This window comes from Schistocerca gregaria, chromosome 3 (genome assembly GCF_023897955.1).
Source record: "Schistocerca gregaria isolate iqSchGreg1 chromosome 3, iqSchGreg1.2, whole genome shotgun sequence".
In the NCBI taxonomy this organism is placed as follows: Eukaryota; Metazoa; Arthropoda; class Insecta; order Orthoptera; family Acrididae; genus Schistocerca; species Schistocerca gregaria.
Window position 1 is genome coordinate 354,135,003 of NC_064922.1, and position 21,280 is coordinate 354,156,282.

Here is a 21,280-nt window from a genome sequence, read left to right on the forward strand (position 1 = left end):
AAACCATTTAAATAGGCAACAGCCATAAGATCGGTTGTAGAGTAATTGAATTATTTCATTTTCAAAAATTCATTTCTTTGTTCTTAGTCAGATATCAATGTTGAAATTTCAAAAATTCATAGAAAATTAAGGAAACATTTGTAAGTGTTCTTGCTCTATATGAGGCTAGTAGTGTATGATATCTAACTACAGGAAAAAATAGACTCTCATAAATCACTCCATGTTTGTTATTTTTTGGCCTAAAATGTCAGATTTTTGAAAATTTTGATACCAAACTTTGGAGGTCATTTTGACTGGTTATTTTTGAATTTAAGGTATTTGTGTAATAGACAGTGTTGTAGAGAACACTTTCCTAAAAACAATCATGTCAATTGCAATGTTGTAACTTAACCCAGTGCAGAGATATTCAAATTTTTGCTAATGTCTCCAGACTGAAAAATTTTCATGCACCTGCAAATAAAAATGGCTGTCATCCAGTAAAGGTGCAAGATAATTTATTTTAAAAAACTGTTTTGAACTTCTCAAATATATGGCAATCACATATAAATATAAATTAAAATATTTATGGATTGACCTTACTCTACCCAGCAATAGAACTGTTTCACTGCTGTAATTTTGCAAAATATATGCTGCCTGGATGTAAGTGACCTTCTTCCCTTCTTTGCATTTTTTTCAAAATTCAACCACAGATTTCTTATATTCGAAATTTAATTCCCTTTCTCAAGAAAGGACATTGCCTGCAATGAAGGACTCCTCCTATGTTCCACAATCAGATATGACACCATCATCAATGATAGCTATGTCATGGAGCTCAGATGCATCAAACCACAGCCCATTATCTTCTTCCATAATATTCAAATGTCCATCAGTGTTGTCAAAAATCAATGGCGCAATGGTGTCTTTCACTTCCATTTTTTTGCAAATTGATAGAACCCTCAGGGAGGCATTTGACACAGTTCCTCACAGTCGTTTAATGAACAAAGTAAGAGCATACGGACTATCAGATCAATTGTGTGATTGGATTGAGGAGTTCCTAGATAACAGAACGCAGCACGTCATTCTCAATGGAGAGAAGTCTTCCGAAGTAAGAGTGATTTCAGGTGTGCCGCAGGGGAGTGTCATAGGACCGTTGCTATTCACAATATACATAAATGACCTGGTGGATGACATCGGAAGTTCACTGAGGCTTTTTGCAGATAATGCTGTAGTGTATCGAGAGGTTGCAACAATGGAAAATTGTACTGAAATGCAGGAGGATCTGCAGCGAATTGACGCATGGTGCACGGAATGGCAATTGAATCTCAATGTAGCGAAGTGTAATGTGATGCGAATACATAGAAAGATAGGTCCCTTATCATTTAGCTACAAAATAGCAGGTCAGCAACTGGAAGCAGTTAATTCCATAAATTATCTGGGAGTACGCATTAGGAGTGATTTAAAATGGAATGATCATATAAAGTTGATCGTCGGTAAAGCAGATGCCAGACTGAGATTCATTGGAAGAATCCTAAGGAAATGCAATCCGACAACAAAGGAAGTAGGTTACAGTACGCTTGTTTGCCCAATGCTTGAATACTGCTCAGCAGTGTGGGATCCGCACCAGGTAGGGTTGATAGAAGAGATAGAGAAGATCCAACGGAGAGCAGCGCGCTTCGTTACAGGATCATTTAGTAATTGCGAAAGCATTACGGAGATGATAGATAAACTCCAGTGGAAGACTCTGCAGGAGAGACGCTCAGTAGCTCGGTACGGGCTTTTGTTAAAGTTTCGAGAACATACCTTCACCGAAGAGTCAAGCAGTATATTGCTCCCTCCTACGTATATCTCTCGAAGAGACCATGAGGATAAAATCAGAGAGATTAGAGCCTACACAGAAGCATACCGACAATCCTTCTTTCCACATACAATACGAGACTGGAATAGAAAGGAGAACCGATAGAGGTACTCAGGGTACCCTCCGCCACACACCGTCAGGTGGCTTGTGGAGTACGGATGTAGATGTAGATGTAGATGTAGAATTCCATACTGCTAAATGATCATTTAGAATTCAGCGAATATTTACTGGGTTAATGGTTGGCATCTTCCCTATTTGTAAACAGATGTACTTTATACACAAGACTAAGTCTCATGACAGGTCAGCAACAAGTTTGCTCAGCACCACAGGTTCAGTACAAGTACAAGCAGTGCGAAGTAGAAACAGAAGAAACGCCCGTGTTGATGGCCATGTCCAGAAATCCATGCAATGCACAGTAATAGAAAGAGCATTCAATGAGAGAGAGGTCCTGAAAAGTGTAATGAGGCCCAGAAGTCATGCGACAATGTACATTTCTGTAGTAGTAGCAGTGAGCAGTAGACATGCTGCTGCAGAGGCATTTTTTCCTTTTTCTCTTTTTTTTAAAAGAGAGAGAGAGAGAGAGAGAGAGAGAGAGAGAGAGAGAGAGAAGAAAAAGGAAGTGAAGCCCCCTCTGCAAGTTCACAGTATGTGGGTCTGTGATGTTGTCTGTACATCTGGGTAGGACTACTCACTACTATGGATCGCTCAGGAGATAGTAGTTGAGAGATATGCATGAAGAAATAATGGATTTAGGACAGAGGGAAAGAAACACCACGAGACAGTCTGGATGGGTAGTAAGGGCAGTATCAGACTTGCTTAGTACCTATGACAGAGAATACAAGGGTAGGTTACATTAGTAGTGGGTATCACACAGCTCGATACCATTGTCACTGCCATCTGTCTGTCATAAGAGCCCAGTCCAAATCTGTGCGGCAGCACCATGTGCTGCTGCGGAGAAGGTCAGTCAGCCCAGGTTGGTGTTATTACTGTTCTTTGGGTGCAGGGGTGGGTGGCAGGCAGCCACTGCTTGGTGCATCTGTTGGGTCTCTGCTACCAGTGCAATGAGTGCATTGACAGTTTTCTCACTTTGCTCAGCTTGGCTCCATGACATTCCCTGCGCCATTTAGAGCAGCTGTTCCTTGGGAGCACTTTCCAGTCAATTGTCACACTCTTCAAGTCATCCCAGTTGACTTGCGATTTCCCTCTGGTTGTCTGGAGTGTCACCAGTCTCTCTTCACTTGAGACAGTGGCGGATGCAGGTGTCTTCATTTTGGGGGTTCTCCTAGCAGTCTCTCACATTTATGTGGGTACTGAGAGAGTCGCTCTTAGCTCAGAGGCTCCTACTTCCACTATCTGCTTAGTGGTTGGAGTGGTGGCAGGAAAAGGCTCCTCTTCTTCTGCTGGTGGTCTACTCATGAGATCCGAATGCAGTTGCCACAGTTGGTGGCATGCTTCCTCGGTCTCTGCTGCCAGGGCAGCTGTAAAAGCATCTTTCTCTGCTCTATGGCAGCCATGAAGACTGCAGTTGCCACCTCAGTTGCAGCAGCCACCAAGGAATGAACATCTGTGGCAGGTAATGTCTGTTGCTCTTCGGCTGGTGGTCAGTCCACTGCTCCTCTGTCCTTGGTGGGGTGCTCCGGATGACAAAACCAGCTTTATTACACATGGATGTATGTGGTGTGAAAGCTTCTTTAATTTATGTTGTAACAAAAGTATCCATTTTGCAAAATTCATTAATGGTGGTGGGGTAATTTGCATATTTCAAATTTAAAAAAATTGATTATACACTTTTCAAGAATCTTAGTTACACTTCCACTTTTATATGAAAAGACTTGTTTTATATATTTCATGGTTTTGAAACTATTCCCTCTAAACCTAATACATCAAATTATCTTTTGAGGTGCGCTTTTCTCCTTAAAGCGCCAAAGAAAAAAAAATACAAATTGCATTTTTTGTCCCTTTCTACATACCCACAAAGTTTCATCTAGGTCACACATTGACACCTGGGTGGGACTGATTGGTTGACAGGCATCTGCTTACTGAAAACAGTTGCATATTATGGCTTCTGCTTACTGCAAACAGCTGCATATTCTTTAAATATTTTGGGAATGCCCTTCTATCAAAGATGTCTCATGATCTGTAAGATAATCTACAAAATAGACTTAATGGCAGATATTTTTTTTATTTGTGCACATTTTTGTTCACAATAGAGAATTTACATACCGGCTTGTTGCTGGGTAAAGGGTTGCCAATATCACATTTTAGAGTGTAATTGTTTTGTAAAGATGGAGCAGAACACAGGACTGGAATTTCACGCTCATTTTTATCAATGCGCTCTATTTTACTGTAATTAAGACCAGGTGGAATCTTCAAGTTATAAGTGGCTTCAAATGCATCTTCTCCAGTATTGAGAATCTTGACTTCCAACTCTAACCTTTCATTTGATCCAAGAAGGTATTTGGTAACAGTTCTGTAACAAAAGTATTTCAATTATCATTCCACACTCAGCCATTCCATATTACAAAAAGTAGACTCACATTTTAGTTCATGTTTATAGTACATTAATATTTTGACTTTGTGCACAGCTTTCTTTTAATGAAAGAACTGTTCAAATCCTTGTCACTTAAATCATATAAGAAAAGAGATAACATTGTCTCGAAATTTGGTAGAAAATCCGAAGAAATTCTGGTCGTATGTAAAGTACACAAGCGGCAAGACGCAGTCAATACCTTCGCTGCGCAGTGCCGATGGTACTGTTATCGACGACTGCGCCGCTAAAGCGGAGTTATTGAACGCAGTTTTCCGAAATTCCTTCACCAGGGAAGACGAATGGAATATTCCAGAATTTGAAACACGAACATCTGCTAGCATGAGTTTCTTAGAAGTAGATACCTTAGGGGTTGCGAAGCAACTCAAATCGCTTGATACGGGCAAGTCTTCAGGTCCAGATTGTATACCGATTAGGTTCCTTTCAGATTACGCTGATACTATAGCTCCCTACTTAGCACTCATATACAACCGCTCGCTCACCGATAGATCTGTACCTACAGATTGGAAAATTGCGCAGGTCGCACCAGTGTTCAAGAAGGGTAGTAGGAGTAATCCATTTAACTACAGACCTATATCATTGACGTCGGTTTGCAGTAGGGTTTTGGAGCATATACTGTATTCAAACATTATGAATCACCTCGAAGGGAACGATCTATTGACACGTAATCAGCATGGCTTCAGAAAACATCGCTCTTGTGCAACGCAGCTAGCTCTTTATTCGCACGAAGTAATGGCCGCTATCGACAGGGGATCTCAAGTTGATTCCGTATTTCTAGATTTCCGGAAAGCTTTTGACACCGTTCCTCACAAGCGACTTCTAATCAAGCTGCGGAGCTATGGGGTATCGTCTCAGTTGTGCGACTGGATTCGTGATTTCCTGTCAGGAAGGTCGCAGTTCGTAGTAATAGACGGCAAATCATCGAGTAAAACTGAAGTGATATCAGGTGTTCCCCAGGGAAGCGTCCTGGGACCTCTACTGTTCCTGATCTATATAAATGACCTGGGTGACAATCTGAGCAGTTCTCTTAGGTTGTTCGCAGATGATGCTGTAATTTACCGTCTAGTAAGGTCATCCGAAGACCAGTATCAGCTGCAAAGCGATTTAGAAAAGATTGCTGTATGGTGTGTCAGGTGGCAGTTGACGCTAAATAACGAAAAGTGTGAGATGATCCACATGAGTTCCAAAAGAAATCCGTTGGAATTCGATTACTCGATAAATAGTACAATTCTCAAGGCTGTCAATTCAACTAAGTACCTGGGTGTTAAAATTACAAACAACTTCAGTTGGAAGGACCACATAGATAATATTGTCGGGAAGGCGAGCCAAAGGTTGCGTTTCATTGGCAGGACACTTAGAAGATGCAACAAGTCCACTAAAGAGACAGCTTACACTACACTCGTTCGTCCTCTGTTAGAATATTGCTGCGCGGTGTGGGATCCTTACCAGGTGGGATTGACGGAGGACATCGAGAGGGTGCAAAGAAGGGCAGCTCGTTTTGTATTATCGCGTTATAGGGGAGAGAGTGTGGCAGATATGATACACGAGTTGGGATGGAAGTCATTACAGCATAGACGTTTTTCGTCGCGGCGAGACCTTTTTACGAAATTTCAGTCACCAACTTTCTCTTCCGAATGCGAAAATATTTTGTTGAGCCCAACCTACATAGGTAGGAATGATCATCAAAATAAAATAAGAGAAATCAGAGCTCGAACAGAAAGGTTTAGGTGTTCGTTTTTCCCGCTCGCTGTTCGGGAGTGGAATAGTAGAGAGATAGTATGATTGTGGTTCGATGAACCCTCTGCCAAGCACTTAAATGTGAATTGCAGAGTAGTCATGTAGATGTAGATATGTGAAAGTCTATTTGGAAATGAAACATCACAATAGCTTAGAAACACAACAGGATCAGATATTTTTTTCTTTTCTTTGTACTGTTTCCATGACTTTTACAAAAAAGCAACATCTTCATAGGAAGATGTCAAATTTGCCTTTAATCATCATTATCATACTAACTGTGTAGATTCTCCTCTTGTACTCTATTAGAGCCTTTTCATTATTTTTGGGATATATTTATTCTCTTGTATGTGCACAAAATGAAAATGACTTTAATACTTTAATATTAAAATCTAAACCCTTATGAACAAGAGATTAATAAAATACTATTATTCTGAAAAATGTCTAGAGGCTAGCATAACATTTAAACAGTGCGATACGCAAATGTGCATAGCTTGTTATGGTTTGGTATTAAGTTCTTGGAAGATGCAAGTTTCATAACACAAATATTAAAAATAAAAAACACAGCAATGGACTACTAATAGGGAATCAAGCAGGAATATTTTTTAAAAACTTAACATTTTGATATATATTTTTTTTTTTCATTGTGCATTTGACTTTATTTGCCATTATTTTCTCATGTACATTAAATCAAAAATAATGCAGCATTAAACCACTAAGTTCACAGTTATGAAACTAAACATAGGAAAATGATTTTCACAGAGTACTACATAGACAGGTCTTATATCATGAACATAAATTAATCTTCAGTATTGGGTTTTGTGTGTGTGTGTGTGTGTGTGTGTGTGTGTGTGTGTGTGTGTGTGTGTGTGTGAGAGAGAGAGAGAGAGAGAGAGAGAGAGAGAGAGAGAGAGAGAGAGAGAGATAACTAAGCCAAAACTTTGTTTCCATACTATAATTTCTGCATTATGCGTGCTGTGCTGTAAGCTTCTTGCGACTTATTCCTATATTATACAACATTACCTAAGTGTCAATAAATGTAATAATATAATAATAATAAGTATAAATAAAAATAACTGTGATATAATCATTATTATATTTAGATAAACGTAAAGGCTCAAATTAGGTTATACTAAGCTGTATCAAAATGGTCTAAGCAGAAAATGATATTGTGATCCCTGAGCTTAAACAAATTTATTGTATTATGAATGAGTTAGCAGAAGGATAAGAGACAGTGGAGTACATTAATCCAAGGCCCAACAATTAGATGGACGAACAATAAGATGGAATTATGAACCGAAGAAATCATGAGTTGAAAAAGCAATTGACATAAGTTGTTCCTCTACATGTTACAGTTTCCTCCTCTTATGTGCGATGTTAACTTTTCCTTGGTCATCCCATTTGCCTCTCTCTTCTTGGCTGATCTAGACATGTCTTTTTGGAAACAGGTGTGTATGCTTCACTCCATATAAATAATTTGTACTTTATTTAAAAAGTTCAGCGTTTGTAAGCTTTGACTTCCTCACAATTAAGTGATAAATTTATGAATATAAAACAGATTCTTACATAGGTATCATTTCTGTAGGGACCATGAATCACCAATTAATCTAATTAAAATGCACATACAGGCAACTGAGGAGTTATTCTTCCTGTGCCACATACATAAATGGAATGAAAAGGAACATGTTAATGTGAAACAGAATATTCCTGCAGATGCTTTGTTCCAGATTGGCAACATCATGAAAGGATTGGATTTTGAGACATTTGCATCAGTGGGTGGGCTTCTCACAACCCCATCAAGTTACCAGCTTTGACATCTAACACTACCAAACAAAAATGTAACTGTATTGTGACATTTCCATGTCTGCCATCTCTTCACTTCAGTGTTTTGCATCCTGGAGTCAAAGCTACTACACATTTAGTCAACATTTATCTGGTCCAGTACTGAGAGAGACTACAATGTATTTATTTGTCACTGCTCGATAAAATGACATAATTACTTGTCACACTGCAGGTCTGCTGAATACCTTCACCTCACCATAAATGCTTTTCAGTCACATTCATATTGACATTGATATGCTATGACTGCCATAAAAAGACCTTTAAGTGAGAATAATCTGCACATTCTGGATTGCCCTATCATGTTATAAATGACCTGGTATGTAATTAGACTACTGTTTATTCAAACCAATTTTGCTGGATGTGAAACATTTGGGCAATCGCATATTAATCAGTTACAAACAGCATTGTAGACAGTCTGCATCACGGCTCAAGACTTCAGTCAGATGGCATATCGTTATTGTTGAGCACTGGACTCACAACCTCCCAGTAGTTCTACACGGTCTATGGCTGACACTCAAGAAGGAACTCAGCGTGGTGGTTCCTAAAGTGATGTGTGGTAAAAGTGCAGCTGCTGCAGCAGAAGCAGCTACATCACTTATTACTAGACTACCTTCATTAGGCATCATTGTTATACAGATGACAAACCTGGCTACTGTGTAAAGCAACTGGCTCCTCCAAAACTAAACCAACAGCAGCTGCTAAGACACACACCATGCAGAACATCTGCTGAGCATACATCAACTGCGAAATGGATCTCTAGACTATGTCTGCAGCAGTCCCGACACATGAGCAATCATCCAGCACAACACCAGGATGATGATGCCTGCAGCCCCCACTACTGATGCCATTCCCAACAGCCTAGTGAGTACTCCACAGAGTTACACCATAAAATGTAAGACTATTGTTTAAGTAGAAGGAAGATATATGCCTAAATTTATTAATTCATTTTTTGCTGAATACTTATGGGCATGAATTTTGTTAGTCTGTTGTTTATATGAGGTCCATAACTGGTTGAAACAAGTTTTCTATGACAGAATAGTTTTGAATGTGCATATAGAAAAATCCGTTGGTGATTACTCCCAGGCCATGTAGATCTGATTACACTGAACAGAAATACACAAAATCAAATCTAAGAAATATAATTGGCACTTCAGGCTTCTTCTACATGCTCAGAAAAAAGGAAGGAGTTGGATGAGATATCTGAGTGGGATAGGTCACATTTAAAGCAAAAGTAATGACAGGCCAAGAAGTTACCTGAAAATAGATAGGTAAGTATTTCATCTTCTGTGGAAATCAAGAATACATTTATCACAATATATTAGTTTTAGTATGATAAATTGTGAAATATGCAGTTACTTACGGAAAAGCATCAAGAATGAGATTTGGTATGCAAATATTATCAGGGCCACAATTCTTTTGGATACTGACAAAATCATGCTCTGAGAGTGGTTTATGCTGGTCAAGAACTGGTGTCAAAGAACGCTGGACTCTTTGTTTACTATACTTTGTATTATATTTTACTTCCACTTCCAATGGTGAAAGTTTGTCTCTTATACCAGGCTACAACATGAAACATAATTTTCATTGAGAGAAACATCTAAGTTACCACTGTTAATAAGTATAAAAGTTTCAAAATAGAAATTATCTCACCTTTATATAAACTACATGACTTTTACAGTATTTGGAATTATTGTTCAGAGTTGCAGTGAAGTTCTTCATATGTTTTCCTTCATTCCGATGAAAAAATAATCGAGGACTTTTCATTTTCTTTGCATCCAGAATAAGCTGAATTTCAAATTCTGTTGATACGTAGTTAAGAAATAAAGTAGCAGATTATTATTTGGCAGAAAAACTAGTAAAAAAAAAGTTGTTATCAAAACTGAAGTTCTGAGTTTATTAGAAAGAAAAGAAATGACATCATGTGCTACTTTTAAGTTTACCAGGTTGAAGAATAGGGCATAAAAATGAATCTTTATTACAAAAAATCTTTATTAAAAATAAAAAAGTACAAAATATTCTATATTAAAAAATAAAAAAAGCTTTATTAAAAATAAAGTAGGAATGTACAACAAGCTTTGTTCTCATGAAAGAAGATTCTGTTCTGCACAAAAAAGAGAATGCAAAGTTCCTGTTCCTTTTTATAATGTAACTTAATATCTGTCTTGATTGCAAATTTTTTTATTCGTATGACCAGTTTCGGTTCATTCAGAACCATCTTCAGATCTGATATTTCAGTTACAGGAGTAACCCGTCCAAATCCAGCAATTTTCACATGCTACGTCATGGATTTTAAGTAACATTATAAAATCACTGATTGCTGTTATCCCATAAGACATTATGCCTGTTTTTGTACTGTTCCTTTTTCTCCTCTTTTCCTTAACTTGTGCTTAAGAAGACTATCATCATAACCAGAAGACCTCCTCTTTACTAGACAACATAATAAGGTCACAGTACGTTGCATTTTTAGTGACTGAAAAGTCAACCACTCACAATTAATTAAATGTTGCATAATTAGTCATCATTATCAAGCACAGTGTTCTCACCATGTTCTGGATTGACACCAATTCCACTGTACTCGAAACAGGCTGTGACTGTGGTACATGTGGTTGGTGTACCATCTCGAAGAGTGCAGTTTTTCTCATCAAGGCTTATGAGTTTTGATTCTGGACCAATTGTAACTTCAGCATCCATGAGTATTACTGGCCTTGATCTGAAATTAAATTTCATATGATTTATTGTTGAGAAGGGAAACCCTCCAAATATGTTTTGTAGTTAGAGAACAATGTTACTGTAGTTTTCAGTACTGACAACATAAAAATAGTCTAATAGCTACCTCCAACTAACAGCTTGGGCATGCACTTCAAGCTCCTGAAGAAAGAAAAATCCACAATTTTTGCCCAGAATACTCTCAAGAATGAAGACATTTTGGATGACATAGACAGCGTTTCTTCATCAGAGAAAATATGTGGGACCAAGTGAGGTGGTGCAGTGATTAGCACATTGGACCTGCATTCAGGTTCAAATCCTTGTCTGGCCATCCAGCTTTAGATTTTCTGTGATTTCCGTAAATTGCTCTAGGCCAATGCTAGAATGGTTTCTTTTAAAAAAGAGCATAGTCAATTTACATCCCAATACTTTTGTAATCCAAGTGTGTGCTCTGTCTCTAATGACCTCACTGTTGATGGGACATTAAACTCTAATCTTCCTTCCTCCTATTTGTGAGGAACAGGAAATTTATATGCTGAGACAGAATTACCTGGCAAAGCATCACGAAACCAGCAGCCAGGAGTTTTCATAGCTTGTGAAGCTTTTTAATAATATTACTATGTGTATGATTTTTCCATTTTTTGTAAATAATTTTTAGTTTGTAACTGTTTGCTGAGACAAATTAAACCTAGAGAAAAAATGTATATTTTATTTATCAATCAATACATACTACTAAGTTGTATGCAGCATTCATACCACACAGCACATACAAAGGAATAAACAATGGTGGTTAGAGATTAATTTTATTAAAATGTTATCTATGCTGCAAGTATTTGATGCCATTACCAGTAAAATGAGTGGAACACCTCTACAATGAGACTGCATATGTATTTGCTTCTAGATTCAGCCTTCAAAGAAAAATTAACTACAAATCTGGAGTAGTCGCCTACATAAATAGGAAACAGGTGAAAGGTTTGATGTCAGGAGAACACTGGTTAAATTAGTGTCCTATAGTAACAAGGCCATAGATGCGAGAGACTTTGATAAGCTGTTATGTAGAAGCCACATTACAAACAAGGAGGCCTGTGTCAATCACAGAACTGTGGAAGGATGGTGGAGGAAGTGGTTAATGTTTTGGATGTCAGAAGGAAGACATCCTTTGTGAAGGCTTTGACTACTTCTCAACATTTCCGGAGATGAGGCATATCTACCCAAAATCCTATCCCTATCGAAAAAGGAGTGTTCTATTGTCCCCCACCCCAACCTACAAAATATCCTAGTTCTTCCCTCTACCACTCCTCCTCCCTATTCTGCATCTCATTCCACTGTTGATGATTTACATATAAGAACTCTGTACGGACACCTACCACCTTATATATAGTCTTGTCGCATGCTTTTCCTATAAGATCAAAGGTACACTAAAAAAAAAAAAAAAAAAGCTAGTGTTGTTAGAGCTTTGGGTGTCTGTTGGGTTATACCTGTGAGAATATGTACTTAAATAGAAAATACGCAGAAAATTAAAAACTAGTATGTGCTTTCACATGCATCTATATGCCATGCATCTATCATCCACAGGTAAGATATTGTTTTTCTTCTTTTCTGTTTATTTTTTCTATATTGGGATGTCAATATAATGGAGTACTTCATTTACTTTACCTAAATGCCCTGAGAAGATAATTCATTAAGGCAACAGGAAGTCAGAGTATGTAAAATAACAGATATCTTTAAGTGATAAACATACCATATTGGATTTCTTGATTAGTTTATCTATGTCTACATCCAAAATCTATATAAAAAAACTGTGAAGTGCATGGCAGCAGGTACTTCCCATTGTACCACATTGTAGTGTTTCTTAACATTCCATTCACATATCACACATGAGAAGAATGACTGCTTAAGTGATTCTGTGCTCACTGTAATTAATTTAGTCTTATCTACACAGCCCTATGACAATGATATGTTGAGACTGTAGTATATTCCTTGATTTCACACTTAACACTGGTTTTTTAAACTTCATAAGTAGGCTCATGTGGAACAGCTGATGTCTGTCTTCAGGTGTCTACCAGTTCAGGTTTTTCAGTATTACTATGAGACTCTCCCATAGGTCAAATGAACCAGTGCCATTTTTTGTATGTGTTCAATATCCCCTATTAGTCCTATCTGATACAGCTCCCACTCCCATGCACTTCAGAAATATTGTAAATGGGACACATGAGTGTTCTGTAAGCAAATTCCTTTGTAGGATGGCTACCTTTTCTCAGTATCTTTCCAATGAACTGAAGTCCGTCACACATTTTGCCTAGAAAGTCTTATCTGACACTTTCTGTATTTAAAACACCAAGTGAAAATATGTTACATATAAGAAACTGAATCTAAGTTTCAGTATTTTCAATAATGACTCCATTTTAAATTTCTATTACTGCACTTGAAAAACACAATATTGATTCTATTTGCTCACTGAGTAAGAATTCTATGTGTAATTTTCATTCGTGTTTTCCTACTTTGTAAAACTGTTGAATGTTTTTGTAGTTTCTTGATGTGCTAGTTACCCTTAGATGGAGACCAATAAATTGTTTTTCTGGCATTTGTTAACATGAGTGGTACGTTGTTATTATCAAAGATTCACTTACTGTTATGGATGGGATGGAATCGAGCCCATAGCTGGAGGTTAGTACCAACAGTAACACTCTCTAAGAGTATTTTGCTGGCTGTTGGTGATGTGGTTTCTAGGTGGTTCTCTGTAGGACAACATTTCTGTATGGGGGTAACAAAGATTCTGTTTATTCTGAAGAAAGAATGAAAAACTCTAAAAATAACTAGAGGCTGGATTCCTTCCTTGCAGTAAACTCCGACCATATGTAGCAAGTCAGAAAAGATGTTAGTAATTGCCAGAGAAATGTTTACAGGTAATACTGGTGTGGGTGCTTATAACTGCTGCCTGTGGGTTTTATTCCAGTACAAAGTATATGAATTTTCCGTTATGCCATCTGTCTGTGTTGCTGGAATGTCTGAAAACAGCCACCAGCTAAAATAATGCCAACTGTTTTGTATTTTATTTTGATAATTCTGTATACATAATTTGTGGACTGTTTTGATGGTAATTGGTTTAGATATTGGAAATAACAAAGTAGGATCTTAATTTTCACATTATATTGCAAGAAATCAGTGTGCTCCCTGCCGCCATTGGATAAGCAGCTGCAGCAGCAAGTCGTATAACCCTAGCTTACTTATTTGTTAGATAGTTTAATTAATTTCTTTGCGTGTTTTTGGGTACTTGCATTGTTTAATTCATATATTTCGGGCGTATTATAGTATTTGAGGGTTGTAGCATCGCGCCTTAGTACCTGAATAGTGCAAATTCGCGTAGTCGTCTGTCTTCTGTTTTTGTTGTGAACGGCCAGTGTCGGTTGGTCAGTCAGTGTGCTCCCTGCCGCCGTTGGATAAGCAGCTGCTGCAGCAAGTCGTATAACTCTAGCTTACTTATTTGTTAGATAGTTTAATTAATTTCTTTGCGTGTTTTTGGGTACTTGCATTGTTTAATTCATATATTTCGGGCGTATTATAGTATTTGACAGTTGTAGCATCGCGCTTTAGTGTTTACTTCGTAGATTCTTATTTAAATTGCGTGTGAGTTTCGTATAGGAGGTGCAATTTCGAGTTTTAGTTACTGTAATCATAAATTCAGCAGATTGTAGCGCAGTCGTTAGGCATTTGTACAGGTTAGTTGATACATTCTTTGTGTGTTCCGCTTGCGTTATCTAGGCACGGACTCGTGTTTCAGTAACTGTTGTTAAACATCAATTAGAATGGACAGGGACTGCGATTGCTGTGTTCGGATGAGGGCTGACTTGGCATCCCTTCGCTCACAGCTGCAATCGGCGCTGACTTCGGTCGCGCAGCTTGAGGCTGTTGCCAATGGGCACCACTGTGGGGAGCCGGACTCGGGTATCACGGGGATGTCAACCTCATCCCGTCTGTCCCCAGATCGGTCTGCCGCTGTGGTTGCCCCGGTTGCTGCCCACAGTGGGGCTGAACCCTCACCTGTGGTTGATTGGGAGGTCGTTCCAAGGCGTGGCAGGCAGCGAAAGGCGTCCCCGGATGCTGATCAGAAAGCCTCCCCGGTGCGTCTGACAAACCGGTTTCAGGCACTGTCTCTGGCTGAGCCAGATGCAGCTGCCTGCCCTGTTTCAGAGGATCATTCTCAGCCTTCAAGGTCCGGGCAATCGCAGAAGGTGGGCTTATTGGTAGTTGGGAGCTCCAATGTTAGGCGCGTAATGGGGCCCCTTAGGGATATGGCGGCTAAGGAGGGAAGAAATCCAGTGTGCACTCCGTGTGCATTCCGGGAGGAGTCATTCCTGATGTGGAAAGGGTCCTTCCGGATGCCATGAAGAGCACGGGGTGCAGCCAGCTGCAGGTGGTGGCACATGTCGGCACTAATGACGTGTGTCGCTTTGGATCTGAGGAAATTCTCTCTGGATTCCAGCGGCTATCTGATTTGGTGAAGGCTGCCGGTCTTGCTTACGAGATGAAGGCAGAGCTCACCATCTGCAGCATCGTTGAGAGAACCGACTGCGGACCTTTGGTGCAGAGCCGGGTGGAGGGTCTGAATCAGAGGCTCAGACGGTTTTGCGACCGTATTGGCTGCAGATTCCTTGACTTGCGCCATAGGGTGGTGGGGTTTCGGGTTCCGCTGAATAGATCAGGAGTTCACTACACTCAGCTGGCGGCTACACGGGTAGCGGAGGCTGTGTGGCATGGACTGGGCGGTTTTTTAGGTTAGAAGGCCTCGGGAAAGTGCGGGATGGGCTGCAATGTCAAAGGGTGCTTGGCAATTACAGGACGTGCTTGGATCAAGGAACAGTCGGAATTATAGTTGTAAACTGTTGTAGTTGCGCTGGAAAAGTCCCTGAGCTTCAAGCGCTAATAGAAAGCACAGAAGCTGATATCGTTATAGGTACAGAAAGCTGGCTAAAGCCTGAAATAAGTTCTGCAGAAATTTTTACGAAGTCTCAGACGGTGTTCAGGAAAGATAGATTAGGCAGAATTGGTGGTGGAGTGTTGGTGTCTGTCAGTAGTGGTTTATCTTGTAGTGAAGTCGAAGTAGATACTCCGTGCGAATTGGTGTGGGTGGAGGTTATACTTAACAGCCAAATTAAGTTAATAATTGGCTCCTTCTACCGACCCCCAGACTCCGATGATACAGTTGCGGAACAGTTCAGAGAAAGTTTGAGTCTCGTAACAAATAAATACCCCACTCATACGGTTATAGTTGGTGGGGACTTCAACCTACCCTCGGTATGTTGGCAAAAATACTTGTTCAAAACCGGTGGTAGGCAGAAAACGTCTTCCGAGATTGTCCTAAATGCATTCTCCGAAAATTATTTAGAGCAGTTAGTCCATAAACCCACGCGAATTGTAAATGGTTGCAAAAACACACTTGACCTCTTGGCCACAAACAATCCAGAGCTGATAGAGAGCATCATGACTGATACAGGGATTAGTGATCACAAGGTCATTGTAGCTAGGCTCAATACCATTTCTTCCAAATCCATCAGAAACAAACGCAAAATAATTTTATTTAAAAAAGCGGATAAAGTGCCACTAGAAGCCTTCCTAAAAGACAATTTCCATTCCTTCCGAACTGACTATGCGAATGTAGACGAGATGTGGCTCAAATTCAAAGATATAGTAGCAACAGCAATTGAGATATTCATACCTCATAAATTGGTAAGAGATGGAACGGATCCCCCGTGGTACACAAAAAAGGCCCGAACGCTGTTGCAGAGGCAACGGAAAAAGCATGCGAAGTTCAGAAGAACGCGAAATCCTGAAGATGGGCTAATATTTACAGACGCTCGAAATTTGGCACGTACTTCGATGCGAGATGCCTTTAATAGGTTCCACAACGAAACATTGTCTCGAAATTTGGTAGAAAATCCGAAGAAATTCTGGTCGTATGTAAAGTACACAAGCGGCAAGACGCAGTCAATACCTTCGCTGCGCAGTGCCGATGGTACTGTTATCGACGACTGTGCCGCTAAAGCGGAGTTATTGAACGCAGTTTTCCGAAATTCCTTCACCAGGGAAGACGAATGGAATATTCCAGAATTTGAAACACGAACATCTGCTAGCATGAGTTTCTTAGAAGTAGATACCTTAGGGGTTGCGAAGCAACTCAAATCGCTTGATACGGGCAAGTCTTCAGGTCCAGATTGTATACCGATTAGGTTCCTTTCAGATTACGCTGATACTATAGCTCCCTACTTAGCAATCGTATACAACCGCTCGCTCACCGATAGATCTGTACCTACAGATTGGAAAATTGCGCAGGTCGCACCAGTGTTCAAGAAGGGTAGTAGGAGTAATCCATTTAACTACAGACCTATATCATTGACGTCGGTTTGCAGTAGGGTTTTGGAGCATATACTGTATTCAAACATTATGAATCACCTCGAAGGGAACGATTTATTGACACGTAATCAGCATGGCTTCAGAAAACATCGCTCTTGTGCAACGCAGCTAGCTCTTTATTCGCACGAAGTAATGGCCGCTATCGACAGGGGATCTCAAGTTGATTCCGTATTTCTAGATTTCCGGAAAGCTTTTGACACCGTTCCTCACAAGCGACTTCTAATCAAGCTGCGGAGCTATGGGGTATCGTCTCAGTTGTGCGACTGGATTCATGATTTCCTGTCAGGAATGTCGCAGTTCGTAGTAATAGACGGCAAATCATCGAGTAAAACTGAAGTGATATCAGGTGTTCCCCAGGGAAGCGTCCTGGGACCTCTACTGTTCCTGATCTATATAAATGACCTGGGTGACAATCTGAGCAGTTCTCTTAGGTTGTTCGCAGATGATGCTGTAATTTACCGTCTAGTAAGGTCATCCGAAGACCAGTATCAGCTGCAAAGCGATTTAGAAAAGATTGCTGTATGGTGTGTCAGGTGGCAGTTGACGCTAAATAACAAAAAGTGTGAGATGATCCACATGAGTTCCAAAAGAAATCCATTGGAATTCGATTACTCGATAAATAGTACAATTCTCAAGGCTGTCAATTCAACTAAGTACCTGGGTGTTAAAATTACGAACAACTTCAGTTGGAAGGACCACATAGATAATATTGTCGGGAAGGCGAGCCAAAGGTTGCGTTTCATTGGCAGGACACTTAGAAGATGCAACAAGTCGACTAAAGAGACAGCTTACACTACACTCGTTCGTCCTCTGTTAGAATATTGCTGCGCGGTGTGGGATCCTTACCAGGTGGGATTGACGGAGGACATCGAGAGGGTGCAAAGAAGGGCAGCTCGTTTTGTATTATCGCGTTATAGGGGAGAGAGTGTGGCAGATATGATACACGAGTTGGGATGGAAGTCATTACAGCATAGACGTTTTTCGTCGCGGCGAGAGCTTTTTACGAAATTTCAGTCACCAACTTTCTCTTCCGAATGCGAAAATATTTTGTTGAGCCCAACCTACATAGGAAGGAATGATCATCAAAATAAAATAAGAGAAATCAGAGCTCGAACAGAAAGGTTTAGGTGCTCGTTTTTCCCGCTCGCTGTTCGGGAGTGGAATAGTAGAGAGATAGTATGATTGTGGTTCGATGAACCCTCTGCCAAGCACTTAAATGTGAATTGCAGAGTAGTCATGTAGATGTAGATGTAGAACTGTTTTGAGATTTCATTTCTTGTATTTGTTTGTAATGAGGTTACACAGACAGCTCTTCAGCATATGGTGATTAGTTAAATTGGTAAATAACCTTACTTGAAGAAAATAGCTGTATCAGCATCATATGCACCAACCACTATGTCAGGATACTGATTGCCATCAAGGTCAATTCCGCCAGAAAGTGAAAATCCAAATGTTGTTATCTGACTATAGATACTTTCTCCAAATATAACTTGTGAAGCTTCTTTCATAATGCCAGTAGCTGATCCATGATATATGTACACAGCACCACCACCTTTCAGGCCATCGTAAGGAGCTCCAACAGCAATGTCTAGAATTAAAAATGAAAAAAGATGATTATACATACAGGTCTCAATCAAGGATTCATTATAAACTTTTTTCCTGCACTCACACCACCTTATTGTCTTTTAAGAAGCCACTTATGATCAACCCAGGTGATGAGTTAATTACACTACAGAATGGACAAAAATGTTAATCTTACGTTAGTTTGCATACACTTATGAGGTAGAAACAATATAGTTGTATAGTAATACTACAGTAAGCTTCAAAACACATAACAACTGTAGAAAACTGTTGATTTAAACAACATATTATTATGCTCTCATTGTCTTCCTCAGTTGAGTTGAACTAATATAGAATTCTCAGGTTTCCAGTCACATGAGTCCACTGAAGTAGCACAATATTTTATGAACTCACTCAATTGGAAACCCGAGAGCTTTATATTGATATACGAATAATTTTGAAAATTAAAAGTGGTGAGATTGTTTCAGGTCTACTAATAAGTATACATACCTGGCAACTTGAAAGACTTGGCTTTCAAGGTACTTAATACTTTCAACTACATTACAAACAAGTCATACGGTGTACTGTGAACTTGTCTGTTTCATTTTAACACATATCTGTAGTGTTTCAGATTTATTATTTTTGTATGCATGACTTTACCAAGCAGTCTTAGCACAAAGTTTTAAGTGCACTGCATCATTAGAAAAATTTGCTGCAACAGGTGCATTTAGCATAAGACCTACACCCAGTCTCTGCAATGGGACTGGATGCTGGACACATAACATAAGGCAGTACTTGCTTATGTTGCAGCAAATGAGCAATGAGATGTAGTAGTTATAAGGTAAATGAAGTCACATTGGAGAGGAGAAGCTCACAAATCCCATTTGGCATCTTCATTTAAGTTTCTTGTGATATGCTTCATCTCTAATGGCCTTATATTTGAGAGTATGTAACAGTCTTACCAACATGGGGAACCATCATGGCATTTGCCTGAAGCAATTTATGGAAATCACGGGAAACCTGAATCAGGATGGCAGAATGTGGGTTTGAACCATTGTGCTCCTGAATCTAAGTCCACTGTGCTAACCACCACAGCACCCAGCTCAGTACCAATGTTTTTTGTATTCCACAAATCTACATTAATAATAAATCTGCAAAACTGTAGTGTGTGTTTGTGGGTTTGAACACACTTCTCCCAAACTACCAGACAAATTTTCATGTGGCTTTTGCAGGTAACTTGAGCATAGCTTGCTGGCCGGGGTGGCCGTGCGGTTCTAGGCGCTACAGTCTGGAACCGCGCGACTGCTACAGTTGCAGGTTCGAATCCTGCCTCAGGCTTGGATGTGTGTGATGTCCTTAGGTTAGTTAGGTTTAAGTAGTTCTTAAGTTCTAGGGGACTGATGACCTCAGCAGTTAAGTCCCATAGTGCTCAGAGCCATTTCATCAAAATTGGTTCACAGAAAAAGATATTGTAACTGAAATTTTTATCCATACTAAGATCATAAATGTGAAAGTCACTCTATCTGTTATGTTTTCATAAGGAGCCTGCTGAACTGATTTCAATGAAATTTGGTATGGAGATAGCTTGAATCCCGAGAAAGAACACAGTCTGTTTTAGAAAGTGTGTAGTACAAGTTACTTATTGATTTGAAGAATGTTATATGGTTTAGAGAAAAATGTTTACTCTTTGAAAATGCTATTTATTCTTTGACATTGGTCCTTATCACATTTGTGTAAATGTTTTTATTGGTTGCTAAGTGCTGTGTGATATGATTAAAAGTAATGAATACAATGCTTATACAATCTTCAATGTGTGTAATCCAACTTCTACGCTATTTGTTGCATAATGTACTGTCAATGAGGAAAACTTTCTACCAGTCCGGTTATCTTCGTACCAGTTGGTATTTCTGTTTCAAAAATGTGGTGTTCCACATACTGGCATTACTATATACTAAAAGTAACAGTTTTATTTCCTCTATGATTTCTGCTTAGTATTTCAGTTACCTCTCCACTTTCCTACAGCCCCTTAGGCTTGTGATAGCTCTTTAATTGCATTGGCTACAAAGACAGTTTCTGATAACAGTGATTAAAGTTGAGCATTGCCATGCTAATATTAATACGATATTTCAAAGTTAACCTGAAATACTGTATTAACATTGGTTACTTTTACTTCTTATTGACGACTGATCCCCTTTTGGCATTATCTGAATTTATTCAGAGCATTTGATAAGGGAAAAATACTATGTTTTTTTAAGACTGGTCTAAAGTTAACCTGAATGACAGTGTAACATTGTACCAGTATTAAAACTGGATTTTTACTCTAGTAAGGCATAAGTAGTATACATTTTCACTTTCCCAAGCACTCAATAACTGTAGATGTAAAATGTTACAATGGCTGTTGTGATGTGTAATTTATTTGTGCCCAATATTTTAAAAAATGTTAAAAAAAGTGGTACAACAAAATCACCCCAGTTGACTGTGCATGTTGTATAATGTGTAGCTACTTCAATGGCATGATGCACAGATGCACACTCCTACCCATGCCCCTCTGTATGCACTGCTCAGCAGTGATACTGTGTATGCCAATGCAACATGCATTGGGACAGCTTTGGAGGGGGAGAGCAGGGAGCACATCATGAGCTACT

At 39.3% G+C, this 21,280-nt stretch overlaps 1 protein-coding gene across 2 annotated transcripts in view; it reads right to left on the bottom strand.

Annotated features, from left to right (window-relative positions):
* Nucleotides 1-21,280, bottom strand: part of LOC126354819 (integrin alpha-PS2-like) — a 721,457-nt gene that overhangs the window by 41,615 nt on the left and 658,562 nt on the right. For both annotated transcript variants that reach the window (XM_050004760.1, XM_050004759.1), the window contains 5 exons: nt 18,429-18,663; nt 10,502-10,668; nt 9,609-9,757; nt 9,319-9,518; nt 4,058-4,304 (listed from right to left, as the gene is read on the bottom strand). In XM_050004760.1, coding sequence (XP_049860717.1) covers nt 4,058-4,304; nt 9,319-9,518; nt 9,609-9,757; nt 10,502-10,668; nt 18,429-18,663 — 998 coding nt within the window. The remainder of the gene's footprint in view (nt 1-4,057; nt 4,305-9,318; nt 9,519-9,608; nt 9,758-10,501; nt 10,669-18,428; nt 18,664-21,280) is intronic.